The 24,942-nt window shown below is 40.0% G+C and overlaps 1 protein-coding gene and 1 non-coding gene across 2 annotated transcripts; both read left to right on the top strand.

The window, feature by feature from the left end:
* Positions 1 to 974: 974 nt before the first annotated feature.
* Positions 975 to 15,290, top strand: LOC132527218 (HLA class II histocompatibility antigen, DO beta chain). The gene is made up of 5 exons (XM_060162548.1): positions 975 to 1,081; positions 13,196 to 13,465; positions 13,928 to 14,209; positions 14,647 to 14,757; positions 14,972 to 15,290. Exons 1-5 carry the CDS (start codon positions 991 to 993, stop codon positions 15,013 to 15,015), a joined length of 798 nt encoding a protein of 265 aa, XP_060018531.1. The 5' UTR covers positions 975 to 990; the 3' UTR covers positions 15,016 to 15,290.
* Positions 15,291 to 21,128: 5,838 nt separating this feature from the next.
* LOC132528348 (U6 spliceosomal RNA) lies at positions 21,129 to 21,236 on the top strand. The gene has a single exon (XR_009543219.1). It is a non-coding gene; the product is annotated as a U6 spliceosomal RNA (small nuclear RNA).
* Positions 21,237 to 24,942: the final 3,706 nt, after the last annotated feature.

The raw sequence follows: 24,942 nt of genomic DNA, 5'->3' as shown, positions 1-24,942 counted from the left end.
TTTATTGCCATGTGTGACAATTATTTGGATTCCAATCAACATTTGGAGAGTAATTTCTCTTTTCTTCTCCTTTTTATCTTCAATTTATCCTAAGTACAGTTGACTTTCACTTGACTCAGAAACTTAGGAAGATCTTTTCTAGCTTAAAAGCTATTTTTCCTTAGTGTTGCTTTTCTCTCAAGAGAGAGTCTCATCTTTTCCCTTGTTTTCACTTCCAAAATTCTCGAAGGACTGCTTACATCTGCTGCCTTCATTTTCTCATTTTCATTCACTCTTTACCTTTTTGAAATATTGCTTCTACCTTTAACACTCTGTTCCATTGAAGGTTTTTGGTGCCCCATTACTTATAAAACACAATAATGCTTTCTTTTCTTTTATCCTTTTAGCCATTTCTTGCAGCATTTTATTCTTTTGAGAATCCTGTCTCCATGTTTTGTTTGTTTTTTTCTTCCCCCTGTCTTGGTTTACAGGAAATCCTCTTCAGGTAATTCTCAGTCTCTTCAATTTCTTCTCTGATAATCCTTTCCCTAACTCCTTATAAGGTCCATGCTTCAAAATGCTGTCTACTATCTTCTTTATTTACACACTCTCTGTAGGCAATGTGAACGACCCCATCGGCATGGAGATCTATTAGTCACAGCAGGCCAGGGACAGTGCTATATGAGGATAGTAAGATCCATGATAAACAATCTGCCCAGTTCTTCTAAGACCTTTTTCTCCTAGCCGGTTTCCATGTACCTAGACTGCTGCCAGTGATTCTGCAGGTCAAGAGTTCTTGAGTGGTAACTACTTTATGAAAGTATTCTACCCAGCACCTAATGACACAAAGCCCCTCTGTCTTGATTGGTTATCCATGTGAGGAGTTTCCAATCCTGGGGAGGCCAGAAAGGTATCTCTATTCTTCATGAATATTTTTGACTGAGTTGTGTGTGGGCAAGCCCCATTCTGAAGAGGTGGACGATTTTTCTGTCTCGCTTGTTTTCTTCCAGAATGGGTTCTAGCTGGGTTCCCTGGGTGGTGGCTTTGTTAGTGACGGTAGTCAGGCTGGATTCCTCCATGACTCAAGGCAGAGATGCTCCAGGTAAGGACACAGTGATTTCTTTCATGTGTACATGCAAAAACTGGCGTGGGGGAGGAAGGCCTTTCCCTACAGGTCCAGGCTCCAGTCCAGACCGGAAGGGGCTTCTAGGTTCAAAGAGAGTCTTCTTCCCTTTGACAGGAAATTATTCCTTCCCTCTTTACCACATGCAATGGACCGGCAGGAAAAGGGTCTTCCTGTCCCACAGCCACGGATTCAAGGAGTCCGGAGGCAGGAAAAAGGGAAACATTGCTTGCTTAGGGTCCTTATGGTATTAATGTCAGTCTGGAGAGCTGTAATAAATGGAGGCAGTCTGAGAATAGCTGCTATCCTTCAGCCAGGAGTTTGATGATTGTGACTGTTTCCATATGTATCCAATTGAGGTATATGTGAATAAAAGAACTTGGAAACGAAGGTTGCTTCATTTGACATTTTTAAGCCCCTATAATATGGTCAGATTGTACGAAGCGATCTTGAGAAATGAGAGAAATTGAATGTATTAGAAATTGTATTAAGACATGGCTCAAACCCGTGTCCCCTGCACTGGCAGGCAGATTCCTAACCACTGTGCCACCAGGGAAATCCCCCACCTTTTTTTTTTCAGATGTAAATGTACTTTTTATTAAATCAGAAAAAGATACAGTATACATGGTATCAGTCAATCATATGGCTACTTTGGATTACATTTTAATGCACTCATCATCCTGTGTACTCCTCTGTACAAGTATTAAAAAAAAACTCAGGTATTTGAATAATCTTCTGTAAATTTTTATTATTAACTGGGGTTATAGGGAGGGTATACATGTATTAGATGTATTAGAATGTATTAGAAATTGAATGCCTGTCCTCGTGTTACCAGGTACATGTATTTACTGCTGTTATTTTTCTAGCTGAGGAGTTAAGCTATGCAAACATGAAGTGATATTACATTCTGAAAACATTTATCAGAAGAAAACAGGATATAACATGCTAAAAAACAGAACCCCTTTGAACGTCAAAGTCTCATTAAACACAAAAGAGGAACAAACCTAGGGGTGTGGAGGGTGGGTGTGAGGAGATCATTATTCTTGGAGAACAGAAACCTCTCTGAGCTTATGATATCCATTGAACAACAACAACACATGCACAATCAGTAAGATCTAAACTCTGACACAGATCTGACTGAAAACTAACTTTTAAAATATTTTTATTTAGAATGTAAGACAAAATAGAGATTTGGAGGTTAGAGCATTGTTTGAAATTAGCTGAGTTCGAGATGAGTCTGGCTGACCCAGGAAGGATGCTGCTGTCCTGACACTCAGTCCAATAGTTCCTCTGAACGTAGAAATGAAGGAAAATCTACTACTCGAGATCAGTAACAATTATCCTTCAAGTCTCAACTGAAATGCCATTTCTTCAGGGAGATCTTTCCTGATCAACTTACATTATTAACCCATTTGAATGTCCTTTTATATTGTTCTCAAGTGCACAGAATGGAGTTAATCTTCCCCAGTGACTTCACAGCACCTTGTAATCACTGATCAGAGCAAGGACGCTCTCCTCTCTTCCCTTGTCTACATTCTCACTCCCTCCCTTCCATTCTAATGTGTCTGGTATGTCTTTAAGTATGAGGGTGGCTTTTAGGAAGATGTAGCATTGTTTTCCTGTATTTTAAAAAATATTTTTTTATTGGAGTGTAACTGCTTTACAATATTGTGATAGTTTCTCCTGTACAATGAAATGAGTCAGCTATATGTATACATATATCCCCTTCCTCTTAGGCCTCCCTCCCACCCCCGATCCCACCCATCTAGGTCATCACAGAGCACTGAGCTGATCTTCTTGTGTGTTATAGCATGTTCCCACTAGCTATCTATTTTACACATGGTTGTGTATATATGTTATTCCTAATCTCCCAATTCGTCCCATCCTCTCCTTCGCCTCCCTTTCCACATATCTGTTCTCTACGTCTGCATCTCTACTCCTGCCCTGCAAATAGGTTCATCTGTACCATTTTTCTAGATTCCATGTACATGTGTTAATATGATATTTATTTTTCTCTTTCTGGCTTACTTCACTCTGTATGACAAACTCTAGGTCCATCTACATCTCTGCAAATGATCCAATTTCGTTCCTTTTCATGGCTGAGTAATATTCCATTGTATATACGTACCACATCTTCTTTATCCATTCATCTGTCGATGGACACTTAGGTTGTTTCCATGTCCTGGCTATTGTAAATAGTGCTGCAATGAACATTGGGGTACACGTGTCCTTTTGAATTATGGTTTTCTCAGGGTATATGCCCAGTAGTGGGATTGCTGGGTCATATGGTAGTTCTAGTTTTAGTTTTTTAAGGAACCTCCATCCTGTTCTCCATAGAGGCTGTATCAATTTACATTCCCACCAGCAGTGCAAGGAGGTTCCTTTTCTCCACACCCTCTTCAGCATTTATTGTTTGTAGATTTTTTGATGATGGCCATTCTGACAGGTGTGAGGTGATACCTCATTGTAGTTTTGATATGCATTTCTCCAATAATTAGTGATATTGATCAGCCTTTCATGTGCCTCTTGGCCATCTGTATGTCTACTTTGGTGAAATGTCTACTTTGGTGAAATATCTATTTAGGTCTTCTGCCATTTTTGATTGGGTTGTTTGTTTTTTTTGATATTGAGTTGCATGAGATGTTTGTGTATTTTGGAGATTAATCCTTCGTCTGTTGCTTTGTTTGCAAATATTTTCTCCCATTCTGAAGATTGTCTTTTCATCTTGTTTATGGTTTCCTTTGCTCTGCAAAAGCTTTTAAGTTTTATCAGGTCCCATTTGTTTTTATTTTCCTTACTCTAGGAGGTGGAGTCAGAAAAGATCTTGCTGTGGTTTATGTCAAAGAGTGTTTTTCCTATGTTTTCCTCTAAGAGTTTTCTAGTGTCCAGTCTTACATTTAGGTCTTTAGTCCATTTGGAGTGTATTTTTGGATATGGTGTTAGGGAGTGTTCTAATTTCATTCTTTTACATGTAGCTGTCCTGTTTTCCCAGCACCACTTATTGAAGAGATTGTCTTTCCTCCACTGTATGTTCTTACCTCCTTTGCCATAGTTTAGGTGACCATAGGTGCGTGGGTTTAATCTCTGGGCTTTCTATCCTGTTCCACTGATCTATATTTCTGTTTTTGTGCCAATACGATACTGTCTTAATTAATGTAGCTTTGTAGTATAGTTTGAAGTTGGAGAGCCTGATTCCTCCAGCTCTGCTTTTCTTTCTCAAGATTGCTTTGGCTATTCAGGGTCTTTTGTTTTCCACACAAATTGTAAAATCTTTTGTTCTAATTCTGTGAAAAATGCCATTGGTAATTTGATAGGGATTGCATTGAATCTGTAGATCGCTTTGGGTAGTATGGTCATTTTCACAATAGTGATTCTTCCCATCCAAGAACATGGCATATCTCTCCATCTGTTTGTGTCATGTTTGATTTCTTTCATCAGTGTTTTATAGTATTCTGAGTACAGGTCTCTTGCCTCCTTAGATAGGTTTATCCCTATGTATTTTATTCTTTGTGTTGTGATGGTAAATGAGTTTGTTTCCTTAATTTCTCTTTCTGATTTTTCATTGTTAATGAATAGGAATGCAAGAGATTTCTGTGCATTAATTTTGTATCCTGCAACGTTACCAAATTCATTGATTAGCCCTAGTAGTTTTCTGGTGGCAACTTTAGGATTTTCTATGTATAGTATCATGTCATCTGCAAACAGTGACAGTTTTACTTCTTTTCCATTTTGTATTCCTTTTATTTCTTTTTCTTCTCTGATTGCCATGGTTAGGACTTCCAAAACTATGTTGAATAATAGTGGTGAGAGTGGACATCCTTGTCTGGTTTCTGATCTTAGTGGAAAGGCTTTCAGTTTTTCACCATTGAGAATGATGTTTGCTGTGGGTTTGTCATATATGGCCTTTATTATTCAGTGAGCCAAAAAGTGCCTTTCATTTTTTAAGTAAAAATAAAAGGCACATTTTTCATTTTCACCAAGAACTTTATTGAACAACTTATTCACCATTTCTTTTACACTACCTTCTGCCAGTTTTCAGGCAAATTCATAATTCCATCTTCTCAAAACTTTTTATATTTTTGAGCAAAGAGCTGTTTCGGGTGCCTTGTATGGTCTTCCAGGGAATTGAATTTTTTTCCATTAAGAGAATATTGTGAAAACCAAAATACATGGAAATCCAAAGGTGCAATATCTGGTCAATACAGCAGATGAATCAGAACTTCCCAGTGAAGCTGTAACAGTTTCTGCCTGGTCATCAAAGAAACATGAGGTCCTGCATTATCCTGATGGAAGATTATGCATTTTCTGTTGATAATTCTGGAAGCTTTTCATCGAGTGCTGCTTTCAGTTGGTCTAATTGGGAGCAGTACTTGTTGGAATTAATCGTTTGGTTTTCTGCAAGGAGCTCATAATAGAGGACTCCCTTCCAATCCCACCATATACACAGCATCACCTTCTTTGGATGAAGACCGGCCTTTGGTGTGGTTGTTGGATGTTCATTTCGCTTGCCCCACGATCTCTTCCTTTCCACATTATTGTATAGTAACCACTTTTCTTCGCCAATCACAATTTGTTTTAAAAATGGAACTCTTTCATTATGTTTCAGTAGAGAATCACATGCGGAAATATGGCCAAGAACGTTTTTTCTGCTTAACTTACAGAGAACCCAAACATCAAAGCCATTAACATAATCAAACTGGTGCAAATGATTTTCAGTGCTTGATTTGGATATTTTGAGTATGTCGGCTGTCTCCTGCATGGTATAACGCTGACTGTTCTCAATTACTGTTTTAATTTGATCGCTATCAACTTCAACTGGTCTACCCGACAGTGGAGCATTGTCCAGCGAGAAATCTCCAGTACAAAACTTCGTGAACCACTTTTGACACGTTTGATCAGTCACAGCACCTTCTCCATACATTGCACAAATCATTTTTGTGCGTTTCAGTTGCGTTTTTACCTTTCTTGAAATAGTAAAGCCTAATATGTTGAAAATGTTGCTTTTTTCTTCCATCTTCAATATTAAAATGGCTACACAAATATTCACCAATTTTGATAATTTTTAAAAAATGTATGCCGATATGACAGCTGTCGTATACAATCTAACAAAGTTGTTTTGAATGAATTTAAAGACAACTAAGTTCTACTAGAGCCATATAACAGAAAAAAACACACAAACCTTTTGGCCCACCCAATATGTTGAGGTAGGTTCCCTCTATGCCCATTTTCTGGAGAATTTTTTTTTTTATCATAAATGTGTGTTAAATTTTGTCAAAAGATTTTTCTGCATCTACTGAGATGATCATATGGTTTATTTATTTATTTGTTTGTTTGTTTATTTTTGGCTGCATTGGGTCTTTGTTGCTGCATGCAGGCTTTCTCTAGTTGTGGTGAGTGGGGGCTACTCTTCATTGCGGTGTGTGGGCTTCTCATTGTGGTGGCTTCTCTTGTTGCAGAGCACGGGCTCTAGGCACACAGGCTTCAGTAGTTGTGGCATGCAGGCTCTGTAGTTGTGGATCACGGGCTTAGTTACTCTGCGGCATGTGGGATCTTCCTGGACCAGGGCTCGAACACATGTCTCCTGCATTGGCAGGTGGATTCTTAACCACTGAGCATCCAGGGAAGCCTGATGGTTTTTATTCCTTAATTTGTTAATATGGTGTATCATGTTTATTGATTTGCGTATATTGAAGAATCCTTGCATTCCTGGGACAAATCCCACTTGATCATGGTGTATGATCCTTTTAATGTGTTGTTGGATTCTGTTCGCTAGTATTTTGTTGACGATTTTTGTGACTATGTTCATCAGAGATATTGGTCTGTAAGTTTCTTTTTGTGTGTGTGATATCTTTGTCTGGTTTTGGTATCAGGGTGATGGTGGCCTCATAGAACGAATTTAGGAGTGTTCCTCCCTCTGAAATCTTTTGGAAGAGTTTGAGAAGTATAGGTGTCAGCTCTTCTCTAAATGTTTGATAGAATTCGCCTGTGAAGCCAACTCGTCCTGGACTTTTGTTTATTGGAAGACTTTTAATCACAGTTTTAATTTCATTACTTGTGATAGGTCCGTTTATATTTTCTAATTCTTCCTGGTTCAGTCTTAGAAAATTGTACCTTTCTAAGAATTTGTCCATTTCTTCCAGGTTGTCCATTTTATTGGCATATAGTTGTTTGTAGTAGTCTCTTATAATCCTTTGAATTTCTGTGGTGTCAGTTGTAATTCTCCTTTTTCATTTCTAATTTTATTGATTTGCATCCTCTCCTTTTTTTTTCTTGATGAGTCTGGCTAAAGGTGTATCAATTTTGTTTATCTTCTCAAAGAACCAACTTTTAGTTTTATTGACATTGCTATTGTTTTCTTCGTTTCTATTTCATTTATTTCTGCTCTGATCTTTATGATTTCTTTCCTTCTACTGACTTGGGTTTTCTTTGTTCTTCTGTCTCTAGTTGCTTTAGGTGTAAGGTTAGATTTTTCATTTGAGGTTTTTCTTGTTTCTTGAGGTGAGATTGAATTGCTATAAACTTTTCTCTTAGGAAGCCTTTTGCTGTGTCCCATAGGTTTTGGGTCGTCGTGTTTTCGTTGTCATTTATTTCTATGTATTTTTTTTTTTCGGTACGCGGGCCTCTCACTGTTGTGGCCTCTCCCGCTGCGGAGCACAGGCTCGGGACACGCAGGCTCAGTGGCCATTGCTCACGGGCCCAGCCGCTCCACGGCATGTGGGATCTTCCCGGACCGGGGCATGAACCCGTGTCCCCTGCATCGGCAGGTGGACGCTCAACCACTGCGCCACCAGGGAAGCCCTTTCTATGTATTTTTTAATTTCCTCTGTGATTTCTGCAGTGATCTCTTGGTTATTTAGTAGTGCACTATTTAGTCTCCATCTATTTGTGTTTTTTACAGTTTTTTTTTCCTGTAATTGATTTCTAATCTCATAGTGTTGTGGTCGGAAAAGATGCTTGATACGATTTCAGTTTTCTTAAATTTTTGAGGCTTGACTTGTGACCCAAGATATGACCTACCCTGGAGAATGTTCCACGTGAACCTGAGAAGAAAGTGTATTCTGCCGCTTTAGGTGGAATGTCCTATAAGTATCAATCAAATCTATCTGGTCTATTATGTCATTTAAAGCTTGTGTTTCCTTATTTATTTCCTGTCTGGATGATCTGTCCATTGGTGTAAGTGGGGTGTTAAAGTCCCCCACTATTACTGTGTTCCTGTTGACTTCCTCTTTTATGGCTGTTAGCATTTGCCTTATGTATTGAGGTGCTCCTATGTTGGGAGGATATTTAAATCATATTTATTTTATTTAAATCATAAATATTTATAATTGTTATATCTTCTTCTTGGATTGATCCCTTGGTCATTATGTAGTGTCCTTCATTATCTCTTGTAACAGTCTTTATTTTAAAGTCTATTTTATCTGATATGAGTATTGCTACTCCAGCTTTCTTTTGATTTCCATTTGCATGGGATATCCTTTTCCATCCCCTCACTTTCAGTCTGTATGTGTCCCTAGATCTGAAGTGGGTCTCTTGTAGACAGCACATATATGGATCTTGTTTTAGTATCCATTCAGCCAGTCTGAGTCTTTTGGTTAGGGCATTTAATCCATTTACATTCAAGGTAATTATCAATATGTATGTTCCTACTGCAATTTTCTTAATTGTCTTGGGTTTGTTTTTGTGGGTCTTTTTCTTCTCTCGTGTTTTCCGCCTCGAGAAGTTCCTTTAGCATTTGTTGTAAAGCTGGTTTGGTGGTGTTGAATTCTCTTAGCTTTTGCTTGTCTGAAAAGCTTTTGACTTCTCCATCGAATCTGAATGAGATCCTTGCTGGGTAGAGTGATCTTTGTTGTAGGTATTTCCCTTTCATCACTTTAAATATGTCCTGCCACTTCCTTCTGGCCTGCAGACTTTCTGATGAAAAATCAGCTGATAACCTTATGGGGATTCCCCGTATGTTATTTTTTGTTTTCCCTTGCTGCTTTAAAATTTTTTCTTTTTATTTAATTTTTGTTAGTTTGATTAATATGTGTCTTGGTGTGTTTCTCCTAGGGTTTCTCCTGTATGGGACTCTCTGTGTTTTCTGAACTTGGGTGGCTATTTCCTTTCCCATGTTAGGGAAGTTTTTGACTATAATCTCTTCAAATATTTTCTCAGACCCTTTCTTTTTGTTTTCTTCTGAGACTTTTTTTTTTTTTTTGCGGTACGCGGGCCTCTCACTGCTGCGGCCTCCCCCGCCGCGGAGCACAGGCCCCGGATGTGCAGGCCCAGTGGCCATGGCCCATGGGCCCAACCGCTCCGCGGCACGCGGGATCCCCCCGGACTGGGGCACGAACCCACGTCCCCCACATCGGCAGGCGGACCCCCAACCACTACGCCACCAGGGAAGCCCCTTCTGAGACTTTTATAATTCTTACGTTGGTGTATTTCATGTTGTCCTAGAGGTCTCTGAGACTGTTTTCAATTCTCTTCATTCTTTTTCCTTTATTATGCTCCTTGGCAGTTATTTCCACCATTCTATCTTCAAGCTCACGTATTTGTTCTTCTGCCTCAGTTTTTGTGTTATTGATTCCTTCTATTGTATTTTTTATTTCAGTTACTGTGTTGTTCATCTTTGTTTATTCTTTAGTTCTTCTGGGTCTTTGTTAAACATTTCTTGTATTTTCTCGATCCATGCCTGAATTCTATTTCCAAGATTCTGAATCATCTTTACTATCATTACTCTGAATTCTTTTTCAGGTAGGTTGCCTATTTCTTCTTCATTTAGTTGGTCTTGTCGGTTTTTATCTTGCTCCTTCATCTGTAAGATATTTTTTTATTGTCTCATTTTTTTTTTTTTTTTTTTGGATGGGTGGGACTGTGTTCCTGTCTTATTGGTGGTTTGGCCTGAGGCTTCCAGCCCTGGAGTTTGTAGGCTGTTGGGTAGAGCTGGGTCTTGGTGCTGAGATGAGGACCTCTGGGAGACCTCACTCTGATTAATATTCCCTGAGGTCTGAGGCTGTCTGTTCATCCAGCGATTTGGACTCAGTGCTCCCACCATAGGAGCTGACCCCTGACCCCTGGCCTGGGAACCAAGATCCTGCAAGCTGCACAGGGTGGCAAAAAAATAAAAAAGGGCAGAAAGTAACAAAGAGTAAACAATAATAAAAGATTAGAAAACTAACAGATATGTTAGAAAAAATAAAATATAAATGAAACAACAACCAGAAGGTAAAACAGAATCACAGTAGCAAAAATATAGGGAAAAAAAGGCCGGAAAAGGCCTTGGCTATGTGGGGTGGGGCTTAGGCATGGGCATCGTTTAGGTGGGGGCGGGGCCTTATGCTTAAGCCCTTGGGGTGGGGGGTGGGAATTAGGTTCAGTGCTGTTGGAGGGGCCCTGATGTGCCTCTGGACTCAGAGTAGGGATGATCAGGCCTGAGACCTTAGCAGGCTCCCCATTCACCTTTACTCTTCTTCCCCTACCCCCTCTCTCCCACACCCTTAGGACCCACATGGCAGGAGGGGTCCCCGGATGGTGGAGGACTCAGGGCCCGAGTGGGCAGGAGAAATGCTATCCACGTTCCCCCGAGTCCTCTGAAACTCCAAGGGTCCCTCCAGGCACAGGAACCCCTCCCCTCCCCCAGCCACCCCTCAGGGGCACTGGTTCCCTCCAACCTCCACTTCTCTTTCCCCCTCGCTCTCCCCCATGTCCTCCCCAGTCACTTGGGGGTTCCTTCTATCCCCTTGGGTGTCAAGGTCCCCCATAAGCCTCTGGTAGGTGCCCTAGTTGTGGGGAGACACGATCTCCACATCCTCCTAGTCCGCCATCTTGACTCCGCTCCCTCCTGTATTTTTAAATTTTAATGAATGTCATTGTGCGATGAATCACATTCTGTTTCTTTTCTTACCTAACACAATGCTTTTGAGCTCTACCTCGGTGTTGGTGTTCGTGAATCCAAACCTGTCTTTATTGATAGGGAAGCAGATCAGGGAGGGGAAGTGTCTGTTTCTATGTAAAATGAACTAGAACTTAAGTGAATTGAGACCAATCCAGGTCCATTTACCAGTTTGTCTCTTAAAATTGTCCAGATCTTCAAATCTAAGACAACTATCACCACCTTAGTTTGTTTGGGTTGCTATGACAAATGCCACAGATCGCGTTGCTTATAAACAACAGAAATTTATTTCTCAAAGTTCTGGAGGCTGGGAAGTCCGAGATCAAGGCTGCAGCATGGTTGTGTTCTGGGAAAGGCTTTCTTTCTGGTTCAGAGCGGGCACCTTCTCTCTGTGCCATCACATGGTGGAAGGGGCTAGGGAGCTCTCTGGAACCTCTTTTCTAGGGACACTAATCCCTTTCATCAGGAATCCATGCTCCTGACCTAAGTACCTCCCCCAACACTGCCGACTAATACCATTACCCTTGGGGGTTGGGGTTTCAACATGTGAATGGAGGGAACACAAACATCCAGACCACAATACACAATCATACTTTTTCTTACCTATGAAGACTGATTAAATAGCTTTGGGAAATTAAATTGTTTTGGAGAACATGCCAATTAGAAAAGAGTTACATTGTATGAAAGTCAGTATAGATTTCAAACTAATCACTATCAATACTAATAAGGTACTTTGAAAGTGGAAAATCATAATGGAGAATGGATTTGCATTTTTACTTATTTATTTAAAATTTATTTTTAAAAATATTTATTTATTTTGGTCTGTGTTGGGTCTTTGTTGCTGCACACGGGCTTTTTCTAGTTGCAGCGCGCGGACTTCTCATTGTGGTGGCTTCTCCTGCTGCGGAGCACAGGCTCTAGGTGTGCGGGCTTCAGTAGTTGTAGCACACGGGCTCAGTAGTTATGGCTCTTGGGATCTAGAGTGCAGGCTCAGTAGTTGTGGCGCACAGGCTTAGTTGCTCCGTGGCATGTGGGATCTTCCTGGAACAGGGCTCAAACCCATGTCCCCTGCATTGGCAGAGAGATTCTTAACCACTATGTCACCAGGGAAGTCCCTAAAATTTATTTTGTATTGAAGTATGGTTGAATCACAATGTTGTGTTCATTACTGCTGTACAGCAAAGTGACTCAGTTATACATCCTTTTTCATATTCTTTTCCATTATGGTTTATCACAGGATATTGAAGGATTTGGATTTTTTAATTCATTCTTCAGTGGAAGTGTTTAATATAAAAGTTTCCAGAAAAGGTTTAAGTTAACCCTATATTCACCATATTATTACAACCACTAGAACTGTGCATACAGGGCCAATGATGATGATGATAAAAGGCATCTTCAAGTCATGAGTTAATACTATTTTACCCAACATAGATAGAGGTAATGAGGTCATTACCTTACTAGAGCCAACAGAGGGGATGAGGTCTCTGAGTAATCGTGCAAAGGAAAATGTCCAGAAGAAAATTCATTAAAAAAAAATTTTTTTTTGGCTGTGCCACCTGGAATCTTAGTTCCCCAATCAGGGATTGAACCTGTGCCTCCTGCAGTGGAAGCACAGAGTCTTAACCACTGGACCACCAGGGAAGTCCACAGAAGAAAATTCTTGAGAAAACCCATAGTGAGTGGAAAGCAGAAGGGTAGTTTATTTCACACCTACTATGAACCTACTCTGCATTTCTTTACCCCACCTCCATCCTCCTTTCACTTTACTCCAGAAGGAATATGTAGAATTAACCTACTAACGGCAAGAATACTATTGAACTATTCCATACAGGGCTGGGCATTCTTGGGCTTCTGAAAGCTTGGCTTGGAGAAACTTAGCACAGTGTCTGGCAAAATGCAAACAGTCTATAAATATTGGTCAAAGGAATGAATATTTGTTGAATGAAAGTTTATGTCTCTGGACACATTCTGACTTGCTTCTTTGGGTTACAGGTCTCCTGTTTGGCTGGCCTGGTAGGCTGGACCTCAGGCTTCTTTCAAAGAAGAATGGATGTCTCTTTGCTAAGAGGAACCAGGGTGGGGCCCAGGGGAGCAGAGGCTACTTTGGCCGATTTACTGAGGTCAAAGGCCTCTTCTCCAATCAATGTGGTCTGGCATAATAAACCAGGTATGGGTTTCCTAATTGGGGCTGGTTCATAGTCTTTTTTTTGGTTTTCTAGAAGATTTTGTGATTCAGGCAAAGGCTGACTGTTACTTCACCAATGGGACAGAAAATGTGCAGTTTGTGGTCAGATTCATCTTTAACCTGGAGGAGTATGCACGTTTTGACAGCAATTTGGGGATGTTTGTGGCCTTGACGGAGCTGGGCCAGCCTGACGCTGAGCTGTGGAACAATCGGCCCGATATACTGGCAAGGAGTAGAGCCTCTGTGGATGCGCTCTGCAGACACAACTACAAGCTGGGTGCACCCTTCACTGTGGGGAGAAAAGGTGAGGTGTAAGGTGGGGACTGCAGGGATTCAGGAATCTCCCCCGTGTGAGCCTGGCTGTGGCTCTTCTTCCTTGTACTGGGCAGTTTCCTGCTTCAGGATAGATGGGTCAGGAGAAGGGGAGTCTGTATACATTCTGTCCTCAATTGTGACTCACTCACTATCCTCAGGGGTTAGTTCATGGTGGTCTTGGGTCCCAGACCCCCAGTTCTCAGGGACTTTAAGGGCTAGTGTCTTCCCAAATACAAGGGGCAATTGTGGGCATGTGATAAAGCCTAAATCCTCCTTGCGACACTAACATATCCAGTGTTTGAGTCTTTGGGGGTGAGATTTTCCCACATTTCCAGTTTCTACTTGGGTGATTTGGGAAAGAAATATGGGGCTGAGATAACCTTTAATGAAACTCCTGTGTTGGCTTTGTGGATTTCCTTCACCATGTCTCATGTCTTCTCTCCCCCGCTAGTGCAACCAGAGGTGACAGTGTATCCAGAGAGGATCCCAGCCTTGCAGCACCACAATCTGCTGCTTTGCTCTGTGACAGGTTTCTATCCAGGGGACATCAAGATCACGTGGTTCCGGAATGGGCAGGAACAGAGAGAGGGGGTCATGTCCACTGGCCTCATTAGGAATGGAGACTGGACCTTTCAGACAATGGTGATGCTGGCAATGACTCCTGAACTTGGAGAGGTCTACACCTGCCTTGTTGATCATCCCAGCCTGCTGAGCCCTGTTTCTGTGGAGTGGAGTGAGAATCAGCTTATACTTTCTGGACAAAACTCGGCTCAATCTGACTCAAGACCTGTGTTACCTCTGTGTTCATCTTGGCTTCAACACTAGTTCTTCTTCCCTCTGATCTGAGGGAGTCATAGAAATTGGGGTCTTTGGGTTGGGGTGGGAAAAAACATGGCTATCCTTGGATCTTCCAAGAAATATGGAGGTGTAATCACCTTGTCACTTACTTCCAACTTTGGGAACTACTGTCCTCTAATGCTTTGGTCTTGGCATTTAGGGGGGCATTATAAGAATCATTAACAGAAACTCCATGAGTACAAACCTTGGCTTCCAAGATGTAGTCCTTCCCTAGATAGCATTGGATTGGTGTCCAGCACAGGTTCTGGGATTTCAGGAAGGTACACCAAATACTGGGAGCTTTTGGCTCACTTTAATACATGTTTTCCATAGGAGCTCAGTCTGAATATCCTTGGAGAAAGATGCTGAGTGGAATTGCAGCCTTCCTGGTTGGGCTAGTCTTCCTTCTGGTGGGGATCGTCATCCACACCAGGGCTCGGAAAGGTAATGAGCTCTGAGGAGTACCCCTGCCACCTGCCCCCCGGCTTTCCCCGCTTCCCACTTTTCCTAACGTCTAAGATGCAAGGCAGGGAGGGCTGATCATACCTCTCAGGGATCACTGGGATAAGATGTAAGTGACTCTGGCTGGGTGCGCTGTCTGCTGAGTCCCTGTGCTGGAGGGTGGGGGACTCACGGGACTTTATCACTGTCCCTGCAGGTCCCAAGAGCAGTTCTTCGTCCACAGCCACATTAAGGTCCTAATAGAAGCTTCTCCCCCTGGAGCCTGAAGAGGGATTGAGTGGCCCTGGATTAAGTGAAGGACATTCATGAGGTCAATGTTCTGGATGACTCGTTTCCATGAGAGCTTGGCGGAGTCCTGAACTGATTCTAGAGTCTTGTGTTCTGAGATCACGCATCTCTCATCTTTGTGCCCTTCTTCCTCCTCCTTGTCTATAATAGTCCCCATTTCCAAGGACCAGAAATTCCCCTAAGACCTAGCTCCTTCCAATCCCAAACTTTTTACTTTTCTGTGGTCCAGCCCTAACCCTCTAAGTCGTGATCTCCATCTTTCTCTCTTCCAAAGGCAGCCCCACAGTCTTCAGAAGACAAACGTTCAGATAGTCACTGCTCCCTTTTCATTGTTTTTTAAAAGACTTTTTCCTTTAAAATAAAACTGAGATAGAGATTACCACATAAAATGTATAATTCAATACATGACTTAAGGCAAAACCCCTGTAATCAATGCTCAGTTCAAGAAATAGAACTTTTCCTGCTGCTGCATAAGTCTCCCTGCTGCAGGCCAATCAAAGCCCACTCCCTCCTCTCAAAAGTAGTCATATCCTTGCAAACTATTTGGGCCTTGAATTTCCTTTGAGGGATGATTTTATTACACTTAACAATTTTTAAAAAATCATCTGTAGGACTATACAGATTGTCTAGTTTCGGGGTCAGCTTTGGTAAATTTTGTGGGGTAGATTGATTAGGGTACAAAGTATTTGTCATTCATCTCATGGAGATGTAGCTGGCCCTGGACTTAGACCATTCTGAGAGTACGTCTAAAGAAGGCTTACAGCTTTTACTTTCCTATTGGAGGTCCTGAGCCATCAGGAAAGAAGTTTGCCTTTATTGCTGATGGGACCACATAGGCCACGTTAGAGGCACTGGAATTGCTGAGGGAGAGAGTGTCTCTGTGTCCCAGTTGAGCCTCCAGAGGACCCCAGCCCCAGCTACCATCTGCCTGCAACCACATGAGAGACCCTCTGTGAATACCACCTTCTAAGCTCAGTCAACTTCCAGAACTGTGAAAAATCATTAAATGGCTGTAGTTTTAAGCCACTAAATTTGGGTGTAATTTGTTATACAGAAATAGATCATGAAATGCTGTTTTTGGGTGTAATTTGTTATACAGAAATAGATCATGAAATGTTGTTTTTCAAAGAATTTTATCAAAACGACAAATCTACCGGCACAAAATTCTTTATATCCTGTTAGTATCTTTTAATGTTTGTAGAATCTGTAGCAATTGCATCTTTTTGTTACAGACGTTAATAATTTGTAATTTGGATTTTTCTTCCTTATCAGTCTTGCAGGTGGTTTATCAAAAAAAAAAAAGAAGAAAAAAAGAAAACTCTAGCTTTGTGATTTTCTTTATTATACATCTATTGTCCATTCTATTTCCTCTCTTATCTTCATTATTTCCTTTCTTCTACTTTTTTTTGGCGTGTGTTTCTCCAGTTTACACAGCACCATTTGTTGAAGACCCTATCCTTTCCCCATTGGATATTCTTGGCTCCCTTGTCAAATATTAGTTGAATATATATGGAAGGGTTTAATTCTGGGCTCTCTTTTCTGTTCCACTGGTCTATGTGTCCATTTTAATGTCAGTACTATACTGTTTTTATTACTATAGTTTAAAACCAGGAAGTACGATACCTCTGGCTTTGTTCTTCCTTCTCAGGGTTGCTTTGGGTATTCTGGGTCTTTTGTAGTTTATGATTTTTTTGCTAGACAGGTTGCTAGTCCTACATCATTCACTTAAAACTTGGTATATTAGTCCTTTGCATGGCTATACCACAATTCATCCATTCTCTCTCTTAAAATTAAGACTGTTTCTTTTCTCTTCAGTTACTTTTTTTATATGTCATCTTGGCACATGTATGAGAATTTATTTAGAATGTTTTTATCTAGGATGGAAGTCTGGGATTATCCAACTACCCAAAGGGATATACACCAATATTTAACATATTTTATAATTTTTTGATGTACAGAATTTTCATAATCAAGACAAAGTTGTCAGTTTTTCTTTTTGAATTTGGAAATAATTTTGTTATTCCTAACCTGGTGCAACAAACATTCAATTACAAGTCTCTTTAAGCTCATGTAGGATTGTTTCTTTTAGACAGATATTGTCTTAGTCCATTCAGGATACTACAACCAAATACCATAAACTGAGTAGCTTATAAACAGCAGAAATTTATATCTCACAGTTCTGGAGGTGGGAAGTCTGAGATCAGGATACCAGCAAGGTCGAGTTCTGGTGAAAACCCTCTTCTAGGTTTGCAGACTGTCAATATCTCACTATGGCCTCACATGGTGGAAGGGAAGACCCTGGTCTTTTTGGCCCTTTATAAGGGCACAAATCCCATTCATAAGGGATCCACCTTCAGGACTTAATCACCCCCCAAATCTCTACGTCTTAATACCATCACATTAGGGACTAGGTTTCAGCAGATACATTTTGTAGAGGCACAGAACATTGCAGATATATGGATGTGGATTTTATTGTTGTGTCAATCATGTAACATTTGCACTTTAATATTTTAATAGATACCACCAAGCTCCCACTCATTCATGATGCTACTAATAATATACGAGAGAATCTATTCCCACAGACTCTTGTAAATCCTTTATTTAAAAAACCCAGACTATTATATTTGCCAATTTGGGGGAGAAATATTTCATCACATTGCTATTTGAATTTGTTTCTGATTATTGGTGTGTTTGAGTAAATATTTTATGTTTATTGGCTTTTGGTGTATTTGATTCTGTAAATAGTCTGTATCTTTGCCCACTTTTCTGTTGTTTATTTTTGTTCATTTATTTGTTGATTTGTTGGCAATTTTACATAATAAGAAAGTTAGCCCATTGTCAGCCTTGTGTGTTGCAAAGTTTTCTGAGCTTTATATATTTCTTTAAAATTTATTTAATCCATGCAAATAAATTTAAAATTTTTATTCAAATACATATTTTTCTTTATGTCTTCTACACTTTCTGTCTTGCTTAGGAAGACTCTTTCTTTTAAGAAAGATTATTTTAACAGGCTTCTTGAGGTATAATTTACTTACCACAAATTCACTCTTTGTACTTGTAAAATTTAATGCTTTCAGTGAATTATAGTTTTTTTCTTTTATTTTTTATTGAGGTAACATTGGTTTATAACACTATATAAGTTTTATGTTACAACCTTATATTTCTATTTTTGTACACACTAGAGCATGCTCACTGCCAGATTAGTTTCCATTCATCTTCATAGAGTTTATCCCCTTTACCCATTTCACCCTCCTCCCACTTCTGGGTATTTATCCAAAGACTATGAAAACTCTAACTCGAAAAGATGTATGCGTCCCCATGTTTATCACAGCATTATTTGCAGTAGCCAAGATATGGAAACAACCTAAGTGCCCACCAACAGATGAACGGATAAAAAAAAGATGTGGTATATATATATACATACATATATATATATATATATATGTATACACACACACACACACACACACACACACACACACACACAATGGAATACTATCAGCATAAAAAAAGATGAAGTCTTGCCATTCGCAACCACATGGATGGACCTTGAGTGTATGACCCTAAGTAAAATAAATCAGATAGAGAAATCTGTATGATTTTACTGATACGTGGACTGCAAAAACAAGTAAATAAAAACAAAATAAACAAGACAGATCAAACAAAAATAAATGCTTAGATACAGAGAACAGAGTAGTGGTTACAGTGGTGTCTTTTGATTCGTTAATTCAATCTATTTACATTTAGGGTGAATATTGATAGATGAGGACATGGTACTGCCGTTCTATCTTTTGTTTTCTGGTTTTTTTTTTTTTTTTTTTTTTGCGGTATGCGGGCTTCTCACTGTTGTGGCCTCTCCCATTGCGGAGCACAGGCTCTGGACACGCAGGCTCAGCGGCCATGGCTCACGGGCCCAGCCACCCCGGGGTATGTGGGATCTTCCCGGACCGGGGCACGAACCCGTGTCCCCTGCATCGGCAGGCGGACTCTCAACCACTGCGCCACCAGGGAAGCCCGTTTTCTGGTTGTTTTATGTCTCTATTGCTCCTTTTTTCCTTGTGTTTCTGTCTGCCATTTTAGTTTGGTGGTGTTAAAGGACGTTTTTCTCAGTTTCCTCTTTTTTAATGTTTCATGTCTCTGCTCTAGGTTTATGTTTTGTTGTTACCATGAGATTTGTATAAAACATCTCATATATAAAATAGTCTTTTTTTCTGCTGATAGCATCTTATCTTCATTTACCTATATGACTTCTGTATTTTTCCTCTTCCCTTTTTATGTTTTTGTTGTCTCAAATTATCCCTTATGTTGTGTTTGTTCTCAAATTGAAGTAGCTATAGTTATTTTTATGCCTCGCCCCCCTTTTACCTTTACGCTACAATAAATGTTTGAAAACCTATTCTGATATAGAGCTGCAATTTTCTGATTCTGTCTGTGTATCACCTTACTCAAAGTTGTGTGTACTTTTTACCTTTTTGAAAGCAGCTCTTTTGCCCCTTTCCTATTTGCCCATTTCTTTTCCTCTCTAACCTTAAAAGAACCTAATTATAGGAATGAGATCACTAGGCAATTGAAACTAACTCCCGACTTATGCTCTCTTGAATGCACACCATGCCTCGTCTAACCTGTTGATTCTTTTTTAAAAAATGACTAGCTCTCTACCCCCAGCAGCTCAACCCCCGCCCGCCCCCCCCCACCAAGCAATCCTGCAGGAGATCACGCAGGCAAGATAACATCTGAAGAGAGAGTCAGCCAGTCTGCACTCAATGGAGAATGATGCAGAACCCAGCCTCCTGCCTTGGTGATTCACTGAGATTCTTTCCTTCCATTTTTCCCTTTAAAAACTGTCATGGCTGAGCAGAATCTTTGGAGTTGGTTTGGGAAACAAGTCCACCTTCTCCCCAGATTTCTGGCTTTTCTGATTAAAGCACGTTTCCTTCCTACTGACACTTGCCTCTCAAATTATTGGCTTATGAATGGCGAGCAACTGAACCTGGGTTCAGTTACATTTTTATTTCTGGTAGAAGAGCTCCTTCTTACATCTTTTGTAAGGAAGGTATATGTTGATGAGCTCTCTCAGCTTTCGTTTGTCTGAGAAAGTCTTTATTTCTCCTTCATCTCTGAATGACAACCTTGTTGGATAGAGTATTCTTGGCTAAGAGTTATCTTTCAGTATTTTGAGAATGTCATTCCACTCCCTCTTGACCTGTAGAATTTCTGCTAAGAACTCTGCTGATAAACTAATGGGGGTTCCTTTGCAGGTTACTATCCTTTTTTCCCTGGATGCCTTTAAAAAATTCTCTGTCATTGACTTTTTTTTTTTTCTTTTTTTGGCTGTGCTGTGCAACATGTGGAATCTTAGTTCCCTGACCAGGGATTGAACCCGAGCCCCCTGCAGTGGAAGCACGAAGTCCTAATCACTGGACCACCAGGGAAGTCCCTGTCATTGACTTTTGACAATTTTAATATAATGTGTCTTGGAGATGGTCTTTTTGCATTGAGTTAATGAGGGGCTCTATTTGCTTCATTGACTTGTAGATTCAGTTCCTTCCCCTGGTTGGTAAGTTCTCAGCCATTCTTTCTTTTTTATTATATTTTAAAAGAAATTATTTATTTTATTTATTCTTTTTTTTTTGGCTGCGTTGGGTCTTCGTTGCTGCGTGTGGGCTTTCTCTAGTTGAGGCGAATGGGGGCTACTCTTCCTTGCGGTGAGCGGGCTTCTCATTGCGGTGGCTTCTCCTGTTGTGGAGCATGGGCTGTAGGCACAGGGACTTCAGTAGTAACTCGTGGGCTCTAGAGCGCAAGCTCAGTAGTTGTGGCTCACGGGCTTAGTTACTCCGCGGCATGTGGGATCTTCCCGGACCAGGGCTCGAAGCTGTGTCCCCTGCATTGGCAGGTGGATTCTTAACCACTGCGCCACCAGGGAAGCCCTCAGCCATTATTTCTTTAAATAAACTTCTCTCATCCCTTCTCGCTCTCTTCTTCTGAGATACCCATCACCCTAATGTTGCCCTTCCTGAAAGAGTCAAATGGCTCTCACAGAATTTCCGCATTCTAAAAAGATTTCCGTGCTTGCTTTGACAGTACATATACTAAAATTGGAACCATAAAGAGAGAGACTAGCATGGCCCCCGCGCAAGGATGACACGCAAATTCGTGAAGCATTCCATATTTTTATAGATAGCTAGTGGGAAGCAGCCACATAGCAACAGGGAGATCAGCTTGATGCTTTGTGACCACCTAGAGGGGTGGAATAGGGAGGGTGGGAGGGAGACGAAAGAGGGAGGAGATATGGGGATATATGTATATGTATAGCTGATTCACTTTGTTATAAAGCAGAAACTAACACACTATTGTAAAGCAATTATACTCCAATCAAGATGTTAAAAAAATAAATAAAAAGATCTTTCTCTTTCCTCTTCTACTAGTATCATTTCTACATTTCTGTCTTTGAGCTCACAAATTCTCTCTTCCATACGGTCTGCTCTATTTCCAGTGCTTTCTAAAGAATTCTTCATCTCGTTTATTAGTTCTTTAGCTCCAGAATTTCTATTTGGTTCTTTTTTTTTTTTTTTAGTGTTTCAATCTCTTTGGGAAAGTATTCCTTCTGTTCTGCCTTTGTGAGTTTCGTTGCTCGTTGAGTTTCTTCCTGACAGTTGTTTTGAATTCTCTGTCAGTTAGAGCACCATATCCCATGACCTTATGATTGTTTTCTGGAGAATTATTTACTTTTGTGGTACACTATTGCTGTGGTTCTTCATGGTGCTTGATGAGTTGTCCTCTGCCAGCACATTTGAAGTAGCGAGCACACTTCTGGTCTGATGAATCGTGGGTTTAGAAGTTAGAGGCTTTTCTTTTGTTTTCCAGTAGGTGGCACTAGAGCACACGGTTTTGGTTTCTCTTACCTGAGCTGCCTCTGGTTATATTTAGTTCTTCTGTCAGAGGTGTTGCAAGGTGCTCTCACTGTCACTTCTTGTGCCTCTGGAGTCATTGGTGCTTTGCTGCTGCCCGTGTTGCTGGTGTTGCCACCTGAGGCTCTGAGATGGGGGCTCTTCTGCTGTGTCTGGGGTCCCCTGAGTTGCCATTGGCTGTTGTTTCAACCTCCAAGTACTTTCTCTTTCCCAGAGGTCAGGGAGTGGGTCTGATCACAGGGTTGGTTCTCCCCGCAACCAGCCCCCACCCCTAAGTGGGGTCCAACTGTCACCTCATTAATATAACGAGACACCTTTGTGGCTCTCATCACTTTGGAAATTCCAAGCGTTTTAGGAGAACTGTGCCAGGAATGGGGAAAATGACCAAATATAGATTTCATTTTATGAAACCCAATATCACACCCTGGGAAAAATTAAGTTGCCTCTTGTGTAATTAAAAATTTGTTAAGATGATAAGTCTCATGGAAAGGATTCTTATGACAATAAAGGTGGGGAACACAGGGAAATTTTTGGAGGTGATGGATATATTTAGCTATTGGACAGCTACATTGATCAGCTCTGGAGGTGCCCTACCTGGGGCCCATCTGCTATGTAAAATAAGTAAAAAACAAATCAAAGCCAAATGGATTGGGTTTTCTCTACTACTAGCAGCAGAAAGTGTCTTCATTGAAATAGTCATGCCATACATTTTAATTCAACCTTATAATTTCACACCAGGTTTCAAATAAAATGAGAGGAATCATTTCTTCATCTCAGATAACAAAGCAAGAGTAAAGCTGCAACCTTGGGATCAAATAAAACTTATCTCAACTGTATGTCTATTGCAGACATGACTATCTCCTTATTAAGTTCCTATAGCATGAGGACTTATTTAGTGTAAATAATATACAATGCAACTAAGATGTCCAAAAAATGACTGAATTTGCTTAAAAATAGAATAATAGTCTCTGACACTGGAGGAATTGTGCTCAAATGATTATTACTTTGAAATAAACTTCTAAATCAATCACTTACATTTAGGATTTCCTTCTATTTGACACTGACTCTTCAAATGGAATAAAATAGCAGAATCCTCTATTTTCTCAACCAATTTCTTTCTCTGAGACTTGTCCAACAACTTTATATAATCTATATTACTTATAATTACTTCTAGTATAATAATTTACTTATATTCCCAAAGTCTATGGAATTTAGAATTATATAATGATTTAATAGTTGCACAATGTTTTATACAAGGGTAGAATATTTCTTTGATTTACTTTTCTAGCTTGTTTCTAATCACATACTTTTTGTCAAGTTTGTTTCCATTCTTATCGTCTGTTTTCAGTTTATGTAACTCCTTTTTAATCTTTTGGATTAAATTTACCATTTACCAATCCAATTGACCATTGCAACAAAAAGAATAAAATACCTAGGAATAAACCTACATAGGGAGACAAAAGACCTGCATGCAGAAAATTATAAGACACTGATGAAAGAAATTAAAGATGATGCCAACAGATGGAGAGATATACCATGTTCTTGGATTGGAAGAATCATATTGTGAAAATGACTCTACTACCCAAAGCAATCTACAGATTCAATGCAATCCCTATCAAATTACCAATGGCATTTTTTACAGAACTAGAACAAAAAATCTTAAAATTTGTATGGAGACACAAAAGACCCCAAAGAGCCAAAGCAGTCTTGAGGGAAAAAAACGGAGCTGGAGGACTCAGACTCTCTGACTTCAGACTATACTACAAAGCTACAGTAATCAAGACAATATGGTACTGGCACAAAAACAGAAACAAAGATCAATGGAACAAGATAGAAAACCCAGAGGTAAACCCATGCACCTATGGTCAACTAATCTATGACAAAGGAGGCAAGGATATACAATGGAGAAAAGACAGCCTCTTCAATAAGTGGTCCTGGGAAAACTGGACTGCTACATGTAAAAGAATGAAATTAGAACACTCCCTAACACCATAAACAAAAATAAACTCCAAATGGATTAAAGACCTAAATGTAAGACCGGGCACTATAAAACTCTTAGAGGAAAACATAGGAAGAATACTCTTTGACATAAATCACAGCAACATATTTTTTGATCCACTTCTTAGAGTAATGGAAATAAAAACAAAAATAAACAAGTGGACCTAATGAAACTTGAAAGCTTTTGCACAGCAAAAGAAACCATAAACAAGATGAAAAGACAACCCTCAGAATGGGAGAAAATATTTGTAAATGAATCATTGGACAAAGGATTAATCTCCAAAATATATAAACAGATCATGCAGTTCAATATTAAAAAAAAAAAAACCAAGCCAATCCAAAAATGGGCAGAAGACCTAAATAGACATTTCTCCAAAGAAGACATACAGATGGCCAAGAAGCACATGAAAAGCTGCTCAACATCACTAATTATTAGAGAAATGCAAATCAAAACTACAATGTGGTATCACCCCACACCAGTTAGAATGGGCATCATCAGAAAATCTACAAACAACAAATGCTGGAGAGGGTGTGGAGAAAAGGGATCCCTCTTGCACTGTTGGTGGGAATGTAAATTGATACAGCCACTATGGAGAACAGTATGGAGGTTCCTTAAAGAACTAAAAATAGAATTACCATATGACCCAGCAATCCCACTACTGGGCATATACCCAGAGGAAACCATAATTCAAAAAGAAACATGCACCCCAATGTTCATTGCAGTACTATTTACAATAGCCAGGTCTTGGGAGCAACCTAAACGCCCATCGACAAATGAATGGATAAAGAAGATGTGGTACATATATACAATGGAATATTACTCAGCCATGAAAAGGAATGAAATTGGGTCATTTGTAGGGACATGGATGGATCTAGAGACTATCATACAGAGTGAAGTAAGTCAGAAAGAGAAAAACAAATATCGTATATTAATGCATATATATGGAACCTAGAAAATGGTACAGATGAACTG

Source organism: Lagenorhynchus albirostris, chromosome 10 (assembly GCF_949774975.1).
Source record: "Lagenorhynchus albirostris chromosome 10, mLagAlb1.1, whole genome shotgun sequence".
Lineage (NCBI taxonomy): Eukaryota > Metazoa > Chordata > Mammalia > Artiodactyla > Delphinidae > Lagenorhynchus > Lagenorhynchus albirostris.
Note: the sequence above shows the minus strand (reverse complement) of the source record. Positions and strands in the feature narration are given on the sequence as shown.

What these genes read in the sequence shown, in the direction of transcription:
- LOC132527218 (XM_060162548.1), top strand. Translation starts at nt 991, where the DNA reads ATGGGTTCTAGCTGGGTTCCCTGGGTGGTGGCTTTGTTAGTGACGGTA. An exon ending in CTTCACTGTGGGGAGAAAAG is followed by an intron (nt 13,466 to 13,927) that starts GTGAGGTGTAAG and finishes CTCCCCCGCTAG; the next exon opens with TGCAACCAGAGGTGACAGTG. An exon ending in CCCTGTTTCTGTGGAGTGGA is followed by an intron (nt 14,210 to 14,646) that starts GTGAGAATCAGC and finishes TGTTTTCCATAG; the next exon opens with GAGCTCAGTCTGAATATCCT.